Source organism: Protopterus annectens, chromosome 11.part0, assembly GCF_019279795.1.
Source record: "Protopterus annectens isolate FY-2018-M chromosome 11.part0, PAN1.0, whole genome shotgun sequence".
NCBI classification, from domain to species: domain Eukaryota; kingdom Metazoa; phylum Chordata; order Ceratodontiformes; family Protopteridae; genus Protopterus; species Protopterus annectens.
The window spans coordinates 1223479711-1223491975 of NC_056745.1; the positions used below are offsets into that span (position 1 = coordinate 1223479711).

General features: G+C 37.1%; 1 protein-coding gene across 1 annotated transcript in view; it reads right to left on the reverse strand.

Annotated features, from left to right (window-relative positions):
- Positions 1–12265, reverse strand: part of LOC122815806 (arylsulfatase A-like) — a 351804-nt gene that overhangs the window by 22457 nt on the left and 317082 nt on the right. The window contains exons 6-7 of the mRNA XM_044088605.1: positions 2728–2855; positions 663–771 (exon numbers count right to left, since the gene is read on the reverse strand). Coding sequence (XP_043944540.1) covers positions 663–771; positions 2728–2855 — 237 coding nt within the window. The remainder of the gene's footprint in view (positions 1–662; positions 772–2727; positions 2856–12265) is intronic.

The window sequence follows — 12265 nt, forward strand, 5'->3', positions numbered from 1 at the left end:
TAATAATATCTATCTATCTATATACATATATACATATATCTATCTATCTATCTATATATATATATATATATATATATATATATATATATATATATATATATATATTGCCTGCAGTTCAGCTAATTGATAATAGTGAAATCATGGTAAAGTGAGGATTGGGAGATTTGCTCTTTCCTCACTGTAGTGTGATCTCAGAGTTGGTATATATAATTAGCGGGGGGGGGTGTAGTGGGCGCAGCCCCCCCACAAGAGCAAATTCGCTGAAGTGCATTTTCGATGTAGATGCAGTTCAGCGAATTCATTTTTCACGGACATAATACAGACCTGTTCAAAACATAATAATTGTGTTGTAGGCTTAGTTCTAATCGAGATCTGTCATCAATCAAGGCCAGAAAAAGTCTGGTAAGTGTCACACAGAATTCCCTACTGAGAAATTATCCTTGGCTACAGCAAGAGACTAAATGTAAACTGTGTATACTTCTAACTCTTTTTTTCATTGTTACCCAGGTGCAAGTGACAATATTACTAATGTACAAAACTGTGTAATTGTAATATTTTAGTATCAGTTTAGCTCACAATGCCCTATGAATGAATATTAGGCATTAATACATTTAGTTTCACAAATGCTTCTAACCAAAAACAACACTCCCTTAGTGGGTTACCTTCAGTAAAAAAGTGTGCCTTGTACATTCCGTACCGAACTGCAAACATTCCAAGGATCTTGGATGGTGTTATTGGATAATAGAACATAGTGTTCCTCTTGCTTTTACCCTGAAATAAAACACAGCTGTTACAATAATAACACACAACCAATGTGTCTGCCATTAATGAGGGAGGAGAAAGTAATTCTGAAAATTATTTTTCTCTCTATTTTTGCACAGATTTATCCTGTTATTCTCTCAAAATGCTTATTTTGTGTCTTTCAGTACAGGGCAGTTTGTAATATATGGGCATCACATCTTCTTGTCCACTCCAACTTGCCACCATCTCTCTGAGTTCTGACCTCCACCAGAGTCCAGCAGAGATGGATTTGTCACAGTCCCACCCACCACGATAGGTACACCCATCCTCCCTCCAAGCACAATCAGATGCCTGAACTTGCCTGTTGTCAGGACTTTATTTTTTGTGTCACTGGGCTGGCTACAATACATTAAATCTTAAAGACTTAAATTCAAATAAGTCTGCCAAACAGAATAAACCATACAAAAATAAAATGTCAGCAAGAAATGCATTCTTCAAAGCATGATTTGAAGCACGACCTCCAGTAGAAAAACAGTCTGAAGTTCCTGCTAGGCAGATACAATGAAGCACAGGGTTAAAAAAAATGAAATCTTTCCAGCAGGATATCCTTAAAACAGGACAGTGTCAAAGATTAAATGTAAAACAGTATAACAGGCTGTTCTTTCACTAAGCAGATGTTAAAAATCCTATTGAAGGGTACTGCAGAATGCAATCAAAAAGTGCAGATCTGATGCATGCTTTGATGATCTTTCCATTCTCCAAGGTGTTAATAAGGCTACAACTACAATGCAAACCCTATTCTAGAAGGTAGAATGTGACAAATTACTGAAATGCAACGCCAAAACACAGTTCACTGAATTTGCTTCATCAGATTCATTCAGTGTTTAAAAAAGCCCCATAAATGGCTGTGTCAAAACACACACTGGCAATGTTGGTACCTGTGCCATTGCTAGCAGACTTGGGCTGCTAGTACTGGAGGAGATATTAAGCAACTAATGGCCAATTCTCCTGTCTATGGGAAACCAGGAGTTTTACAGGCTAGCAACCGATTTAGGGAAGTGACACTACATCCTGCTGTCACTGCATGTCACGTCTCCATAGCTAACTATTCTTACAGACTGACACTATGCGACTTTTCTTGCCTCCCTGTCTGCTGCTCCACATTTGGTCATCAGTCCCAGGTTCTTAAGAATTAAGCTATAAGTTGGCTTCCAAAGAAGTCAAGGAGCTTGTCCAGTGAAGGCATATGTTCAGGACTGCCAGAAAGGAGATATAGGAGGGTGGAAAAGGGTGTGTGGATAAGTTGCAGAGCCCACTGTGTGCCAGACAGAGAACAGCAGGTTGAAAAAAGCCCTATAACAGAGATGCAACCTAATCCAAGATGCTGCAGCCTCAGACTGAGAGAGGAATTTTCCCCAAAATCCAGGATCAGGAGGTCCTTCTCACTCATAAGTTTTTTCTAAAAATACAGTTCAGCAGAACAGATCTGATGAATTGTGTTTCTCCCCACTGTGTTTTGACAGTTCACCCAGTGCATAAAAGGAAAGCCAGGTTTGTGGGGAATACTTTATGAAGATCTATAGAGTGATGACCAAATAGGGAGCAGCAAACAGGAAGACAGGAACAATCACGAAGGGGCAGCCAGTCAACATCCCTACCCATGTTGGAGTGATACGCACATTATAATAAGAAAGAAGGGGCAGTCTTTTTTCCTGCGAAGAACACTGACCTCTTCCAAATGTCTTTTCATGTTATTCTGATTACAGTTTTGTGTGTTTATAAATAATAATAATAATACACATTATTATTATTATTATTATTATTATTGGTATTATTATTATAGGGTAGACATGCAAATAACCTAACTACAAGAGAAGAGTAATACAGGCACATTGCATTGTAACATGGCACTGGGAAGGTGGAGATGCCACAAACACAGAAAAAAAAAATATTAAAGTAAATATAACCAAGCAAATGTTAACTCACCTTTGGTCCCTGGAACAGCAGATCTGTTAAGTCATAACCATCAAGGTGTACTGTGGGCAGCTTGGCTTTAGTTAAGGCAGCAATGGTGGGCAACAGGTCTAAGGTGCTAGCCAGTTCATGGGTCACTCCTACATACACATAATTTAGAGATTCAATTAATATCTTGCATATTAAAGCCAAACTCTTGTAAATGTTATTCTACCACTGAGGTTATTACCTCAAATCTATAAAATATATTGTTAAAAGTCACACTGTGAATCTGTATTCATAGAAGGATCTTGGTATATGGCATACTGCATAAATATCACTTTGTTCCCTGAGGGAAAAAGTCTGCTGTTTCTTAAGAAAAGTAAACAGAAAATAAATATTTTTACACTATTACTAACATTTTCAGTCCAACATTCTGCCATTAACAAATGTATTGATTACATTTCTGCAGAAAGGAAAATGTCCCCTGTCGTGACTATCACCTGGGGAGGACATAATTTACTAGCTAGACTGAATGTTAATCTTATTGTTATTTCTTATTTGGTGAACAAGAAATGCAGTTAAATTTCTAAGCAATTACTAGCTTTAATCAGTACTACAATGTCTTCTAGACCAGACCAGTAAGAAAGCCCATGCAACCATGTCATGCTACAAATTAATAAAATCTAAATAAATAAACAAGTGACCTAAAATTTCAGAGTTTTAAATGAATAACTGTCCTGAAACTGTAGTAGGTGTCTGTGCTCATGATTTTCTGGTAACATGGGTTTCATAATAACTGGTGAGCACGTTTCTCTTTAAAAAAAAAAAAAAAAGAAAAAAAAAACAAGATTATGCTTTTCTCCTTTTTTTCTGCAGATTCATAACAGGAAAGCCACATTTTGAAATTCTCTGCTTGAATTTCTCTGACCTGAGAAGTTGCATTTTGAAAAAAAGAATGGCTTTCAACCCCAGCGGTACAGAGGCAAGGCAGTCATCTATGCCACCAGCATCCCGAGTTTGGGAAATGACTTGGGCGGCTGGTTGGGTTGGCCACAGGAATAAGATGAAGTGATTGACAGCATCTCCCTTCCTGACAGTGAGGGTTGAAGGAGACTGATGCCTGGGGAAAAGTCTGACAGAGACCACAAGCCTTGCAGGACATCTTGGTTAACAAGGCAATGGTGACAGTGGCCTAACATTACTGCACTAGCCACTCGCACAGCAAGGAACTGTCAGACGTTGCCATGGGAATGACAGCTCCTCGAGCCACACTTGCAACTTCCATAGGATCCCTCATTCCTTGAGCTTAATGAAGAGTCAACAGTCAATTTCCTGAGGAGTTAGATAGCTCACATTGCAAAGGATGATGTCTGAGATACCCCATGAGGAACAACGGCATTATCTAGAGGTGGATAAACATGGGATGAGGGAGTACAGACACAGGTTTTATGGATGGGGGAATCAGCTTAAAAAATGAAATATAAAAAGAATGGCTCCCCAAAACCATAAGTCAGTGTCTTCTAATCTTCTGTTGACAGTTTTTTTCCCAAAAACTTCTACACAAAACTGTCTGAAGGAAAGTAGCAAAGAAGGAAGGAAAATACCTCCTTTTATGAGCTTATGCAGATTAATATTCAGTCCTGTAATCAACTGGTACATGAATGTGTTTTACTCTGTGCATGTGTGTGTGCACGCATGTGTAAGGTGTGTATAGACCAATATACACACATATGCATATAAATTACACACGTATGCACGTGTGTGTAATAATACTTTATGAAGCAGTGATTATCCTCAAAAACGTATAGATTGTTATATGGTATTTCATACAAAGGAACCTCTATATAACAAACTCATTTAAGTAAGGGTTTTACACACAAGCCTTACTGATATAAGTAATTTAACTCTACACTGCCATACACAACAAATTTACAATGGAAATGCAAGGGAAACAAACTGCCCAAGTTTTAAGACTTCACACCACAATACAAACAGTAGTCAGAGGCAAAGTGCGGCTCTAATCAACCAACAACTTTAAAAACTTAATAAGAAACACTTCTAAACATGCTAAAATATGAACTAGCATCACCACTAAGCACCCTTTTCAATCATAGCCTAACCACAGGGCTTGCTCCTGCAGAATGAAGAACAGATACAGTTATTTTTCTCCACAAAGATGGCCTAGAAACAGACCTGGGGAATTAAAGACCTATAAGCCTGACCAGCCTCATCTGTAAGGCCATGGAACTGATCATTATGGATCTCATAAATAAAGACATACTTGACCTCCTAACCCTGGACCCTACCCAGTTCGGCTTCATGAAGGGCAGATCCTGCCTGTTAAACCTTCTGGGTTTCTTTGAATGTGTGACCATGGCCACTGATGCGGGCAAATCTGTGCACAGCATACCTCAACATGGCAAAGGATTTCAACACAATCCCACATTCAGGCATTACTGAAAAACTTACTAAACTGAATGTAAACCCCTTCATTGTAAGATGGGTTGCCAACTGGCTCACAAACCAGATGTACACTATCAAAGTGGGTGACTCCACATCAACCAGCAGACTTGTTACCAGCGGGGTGTCACAGGGGTCAGTGCTGAGCCCCCTACTGTTTGGTATATACTTCTCAGAAGTTCAGGTCAAAACTAAAGGATTGTGGCTGACCAAGGTGGCTGACCAAGGTTGCAGACAACTGCAAACTAGGTGCAATCATTGAATCCCCAAATTATGTCAGTATACTCCAGGATGGTCTCACACAGACCAACAATTGGTGTATTAGTCGTGGTCTCAAACTGAATGCAAAGAAATGCATCATAATTCCCTTTGGCACAAGCAATATCCCTTCACACTATCAAATCAATAACAATACCCTAAGTACCCATGAAATGGTAAGGGACCTGGGATCACAGGTTGACCACAACCTTAATTTCGACCACCACATGTCTACCATTGTAAGGAAACCTTTCCATGTAGCTTGCGTGATTAGTAAAGGCATCACCTTGACAGCAAAAGAAGTTATAACCTCCCTATACTCGGCACTTATCTGGCTCATAATTGAGTATAACACCCCATTCAGTATGTACCATACTAAGCATCTACAGCAATTAGAGACCTCAGAGGTTTCTAACAAAGACAATTAAGGGCCTCCAGCATGTGCCTTACATGGACCGACTAAAATCCCTGTCACTATACTTCATAACGTATAGACTTCTTAGGGGAGACTTATGCCTGGCCTACAGTGCAACCCAAGACCCAAACCTAATGAACTTATTGGATATCCGTAAATCAAATGAGTCTATGTCTACTTGTCCTAGGGACTTAAATATAGCCTGTGACTTAAATAGGACATGCTGGTGGGACAGATTTATCTCGCAGCAACTGCCACGTCTTTGGAACAGGCTACCAATTTATGTGAAACAGAGCACCTCTATGACACTGTTCAAGAGGAACCTGGATGAGTGAATGGGGCACCATAAATTCTTACCGGGGATTGCACCCACAACCTTCCTGGACATGGACAGTCATCACTAAATGCAATCTTGGGTACTGACTAGTACCTCTACGGTATTAAATTGGGTTGAAATGGCTAGGCTTAAAATGACCTCCAGGTCAATAGGCTAGTAATCTCCTATGATTATAAATAAATTATTTTTGGTAATTAATTGGGGTGAAGATACTTGTTAACCTCACTACGTTGTACAGAGAAGTAATACATTTATATATTTAAATTTTTTTCAAACTTTTTTTATTTGTATTTTGTTGTTTTAAAGTATTAATATCACTTTTTTTGGTATTTCTTTGATCTGTTTCTTTAAGTTTTGAATTTTTATAAGAGAAAATAAAGTGGGTATCTCACTGTGTTTAGTACATTTGTATATTTACAAACTTAATACTTAAAAGTGATATTTTACATAAAATATTTTAGTGGCTTATTAAGGATGAAGATTGTTGTTTGGCTTGTGTTGCGTGGGCAAATAGTAATGTCGCACATTTATAAAAAAATGTCTGACATACTACCCATAAATAGAGTCATCTGGAGTTGAAGTATCAAAACATATACAGTGGCTTCCCAGTAATTGAAAACTCTGAAATACACTTCTGTGTATTTTCTGCAAAATGCTGATCACATGCTTGTGTAGTTTTAGATTTACTGACTCAGACACCACAGTGCACATAATGGGAAATCACCCTTAAAATGGAAAATCACCCCTACAGTACTGTCCCAAGATCAATGGCTTCACTGTGATAACGACCAGTAGTTCATCCAATGGTCAACAGAGGCACCATCACATTAACACCCTTTAATGCTCCCAAGACCATCAAAGTGCAGCTATAACATAATAATATTGTTATGTTAAACAAACGCTAATCAAATCAATGGTACTCATCAAAATGTGACAGTTAACATTTCCCTCAAACCAAGTGTAAGCTTATATATACATAATAGGTGTATTCTAAACACTGATATTTTAAATAAGATGCTTCTGATGATTCTTTCAGAATGAAGAGAATTTCTTGTTTCACTATGCTTTACGGGCAAATAATAATTGGTTTATTTAAAAAACATACTTCTTAATAGTGATTCTTTAAACAAAATAATTTGTTGAGTCATATGACGACAGCTGCTTGGCTGTCTAACTACATGAGAAAGTAATACATGTGTATATTAATAAATGCAATACCTAATAAAGCTATTTTAAATAAAATAATTTTTGCAATTCATTTAGGGTGATGATGTTTGTACTATGTGCTGCCACTTTTTTGTAACATGTAGTAAATTGGGGCAGTTAAAACTCCACAATAATTATAACAAATAACAATCAGGTCTCTGATCATAACCATTTGTTATACAAATCAGATTTAAAAAATTAACCTCTCAAGCTTCATTCAAGAGGTGACTTTCTTGAACGTATTCAACAAACAATAACAACATGTATGTGAACATTTACATTCAGACAACACCATAAACGCAATTTCCATTCAGTGATGAAAGCACAACAACTTGAAAGATGCAATTCCAGAAACTGTTAAGTAGATGACTTAAGAAATTACTTTCAAATAACTTTAAATTCCCTCCAAGCTCTTCTCACACTCAAGAATCAGATATCTCTGCAGTTACTGAGACATGGTTTAAAGAAGCAGAGAGTACCCAGGAAGTGTAAGGTTTCAGTGCCTTGAATAATTTTAGACCATTAGCTGCACATTCAAGGATTTACGGGTAGAGGTGTCTTAATTTACATCAATGACAAGCATGCTTCTGGGTTGGTCAAACAGGATGATGCACTGGAGTTCCTCAAGTGCAGATCACCAGAGATAGAATCCTGTACTATATCCTAGCCAGCTATAGGTCACCCTCCATGTCCCAAGAAGTTCGCAATGCATACTTGGACCTACTGGAGACACTTATCATCTAACCTAACACCCTACTCATGGGAGACTTTAATTACCCCTCTATAGACCTGGAATCCTAAATGGCTTCAAACCTGCAGGCACAGAGATTCCTGGAATTTGTAAGTACAAACACCCTTGACCAAATTATGAAAACACCCACTAGAGGCTCCAGCATACTGGAGGTATAAAAATGATGGCATGAGAATGGAGGACAGAGACAGTTATCCCCCATTATAAGGAAGGACCTTCAACAGATCCCGATTTGTGCATTGAATATCAGTGTTTGGATATTGTTTTGATACTGGAAACTACACACCTGTTTGACTAGTCTTAATTGCAAAGCCATGGAAAGAATTATCATGGAAATTATTAACAAGGACATAGGAGACCTCCAGACAATGGATCTATCCCAGTTTGTCTTTATCAAAGGAAGGATGTGCTTTCTGAACCTGGTGGACTTCTTTGAAAAGGTCACTAAGGCAATGGATGAAGGGAAAGTAGTGCATACTGCCTACCTGGATCTGGCTAAAGGATTTGATACAATATCCTAGTCAGTGATTGTCAACAAACTTACGGAACAAGGCATAAATCCCTTTAAAACACAGGGAAGATAAGGCTATTATGGATAGAGTATCTGTCTTCATTTTTGATTTGTTCATTTCACACTACATTACTGAGAAACTGTTTAATTATTTTAATGTTGAGTTTCCGATTATTCCTATAATTTACGGCTTACCAAAAGTTCATAAAGACATGCATTGTCCTCCCATGAGACCTAGTGTTTCTAGCAGAGGATGGGCTACTGAAGCCCTATCTATATATGTTGAGAAGTGCCTACATCCTGTATTGGAAGGATGTGATACAGTATTAAAAGACACAAAAATCTTTCTTAAATCCTTGTATGAAATAATGAAAAATATTAAGAGCGAATTCATCTTTGTTACCATGGATATAGCGTCACTATTTACGGTGATTCCCAATAACTGGGGGATTGAGAGGATTCGTGACTTGCTCACCACTAAAAATGTGTATAGTAATATTAAAACTGAACTGATCTGCAGTCTATTGGAAATTATTCTAGACAACAATATATTCATTTTTAATGAATGGGTGTATTTACAGAAGGTTGGCGTAGCTATGGGCACAGCATGTGCCAATAGCTACGCCAACTTAACATTGCTTTCTTGGGAGACTATTTTTTTGTCAGAGGGTAGTGACTTTTATAATGAGGTTCTATGGTACACACGTTTTGTCTACGATGTTTTTTTGCTATGGGAAGGCAATATTGATAGGTTGGAATTATTTGTGAACTATCTACATAGTACAGCTGACTTTTTAAGGTTCACCTTTCAATATTCAGATAAAGAAATATATTTTCTTGATGTCAAAGTATGCAAAAATTCATTACAAGAAATAGTTACTGGTCTATATAGGAAACCCACACATAAGAACAGTATACTACATAAAAGTAGTATGCACCCCACCCACATTTATTGGAATGTAATTAAAGGGCAATTTATGAGGATGAGCAGACTCCACAATACAGATGAGGGCCTACAAGAAGCAGTTACCTTACTGGAAAATGACTTTAAGAAGAGAGGCTATAATAAAAAGGAAATAGATGACAGTTCTGTAAAAATGTATGAAGGACGTACAAATAGAGGGACCCCATATTATTCAGATAAAGCTCAAAATGCATTGTCAAATGAGAATAATATGAGCAAAGTCAGGTTTCCAATAACTTACTCGAGTGACATCAGAAGATTCTGTGGGATCTTTGAAAAGAATTGGGGTATCCTGACTACTATAAATGAACTGTAGGGGGCGATAGACAATAAACCTAGTTTTTCCTTCAAGAATAAAAAGTCACTAAAGAGGTAGTTATGCTACAAAGTAAATTCCATAAGAAATAACAGAATGGTCTCCCAAAGAATTGGAACTTTCCCATGTAGAAGGTGCACGGCATGCAACTATGTATACAGTAAATCTACTCTTCAACACCAGACTCGTAGATTTTAAGTAAATATAGATTTTTATGCTGATTGTAGAACTAGACATCTGCTATATTTCAGTTTCTGTACAGTCTGTCATGCCTTCTATATAAGTAAAACTGATAGGCTATTCAAAGAATGTATACAAGAACATCTGAGGGACATTAATAATAAGAAAGAAACTAGTGCCTTGGCCAAACAAGTGCAGTCTGCAGGTCCATCACATATTTTTAATTTTCTGGCCCTAGAGGTTGTGCAACCAAATATTAGAGGTGGGGATATGAGCAACATTGTAGAAGAAGAGGAGCAGAAATGGATCATGTTATTGAAGGCAGATAGCTACCCTGGGTTAAATAGTGCAGTGTCACTAAAACCTTTTTTGAAAGCAAGACCGCTTAAGCATTGAAACAAACATATTTTTATCAGTATATTTGGAACTAACTCATGCTGTTGTTATGTAGGACTGTTTTAAATTACTGTTGTTTTAAAAAAAAAATGTTGTACTTATTTTATGATGTTATTAATGAGAAGCTACATGATTGGATATGGTATGATTTAAATATAGAGAGATTATATGTGTTAGTCAGAGTCTGAGAAGCAATTTGTTATTTATCGCAAAAGCGCTTACTTCATTAAACTTTTACTATTTTACTATTCTTGATATCAGCCGTGGTCAGTTCGCTCTATTCTTTTTATGTTCTATGTTTTGAGGTGAATACCGATTGATTATCCAGTCAAAGAACCTTTTCTGCAACTTTACATGGGCAAGTAGTCTGTTGATAATAAACCGATACAGTGAGAGTACATGAGCAAGGAGTTTTAAGGGGCAATATGCAACTAAGTGTCTAAGAACTGTGAAAAGGGGGCTGAGAGATGAATTCATATATCTTTCTTGAAACATATTTAGAGGCATTTTGCAATGGTAGTCTGAAAGTTACATTATACTTCATTTATTGGAGGTAGTACATGACTTCTCTTTTTTAATTTCTCCAAATCTTTTGGGTTTCTAATACCATGACGGAAATGGACCCCCATTCCTAAGTCAAAGCATGATAAAAGTTCATGAAATTAGTAATTGCTTGGGCATTACAGTATATCTCCAGCATACATCTCTATTGAGTTGGCATTACATAAGTTAAAATCATACATATTTCTCTAGAATAGTGACATTTTTCATCATCAGAAAAAGGCTACCACCAAAACTCCCTGTACTGACCATGGCAATATGGTCAGTTCAAATTTAATATAATGCATTTTAAGTCCTTAAGGGCAGAAGGACATTCCTGGGTTTATTCTATACCCAATTGTCCAAGTATAAATGCATGAATGCTTTATTAAGGGTTGATAAACAGTAACTGAGAAATTGACTCATGCACAACTGGTTTGCAAGCTTTTGTCAACCATACTGCATTATATCTTAGGTTTGGCTAAATGACATCGCTTCAGGGTGTTGAATATAGATATATGGCTTATGTGCAGATAGTCCGTTGAAGTTTAAATCTTCTTCTGTTTTCGCAACACACTTTCAAGAAACAGTTGGCCAACAGTTGTGCAAGATTGCACAATCGTTGGGGTTGGGGAATATGCCCATTCCCATTGGACTGTGCAATCTCAAAGTAGTAATAAATAATTAGTAGGGAGTATGGGGGTGCAGGTGGTAGGCTTGCCTCCCTATAAAAGCATTGTTTTAAAACATTCACGGTCCAAAGAATAACCTCAGAGAATGTAAAGAAGAGTGTTGAAATTAGTGACATCAACATTTCATTGATACAATGATTACCACTATATCTATCTATATATATATATATATGTGTGTGTGTGTGTGAGTGTGTGTATGTATACACACACACACACACACACACACACACACACACACACACACACACACACACACACACATTTTTTAAGCGTTTTTTTTAAACAGTGGCCTTTTCTGTCACTGGAATGATGTACTCCAATAAAGACATGTATGCAATGACACAAATTACATTAATATAAAAGCTGTATACATCTTTTACTTGAAATCACAAGTAGATTTTTTTAGTAAAGGGCCATAATATAATTTCCTGAAAAATGTTCATTCATTTTCTGAGATATAGTCCAATGCAGGTGGGTAGCATAATTAAATATAGAAGCTATTATGCTGCTCATTTTTGTGTCATTTGTTTCACAACACACAC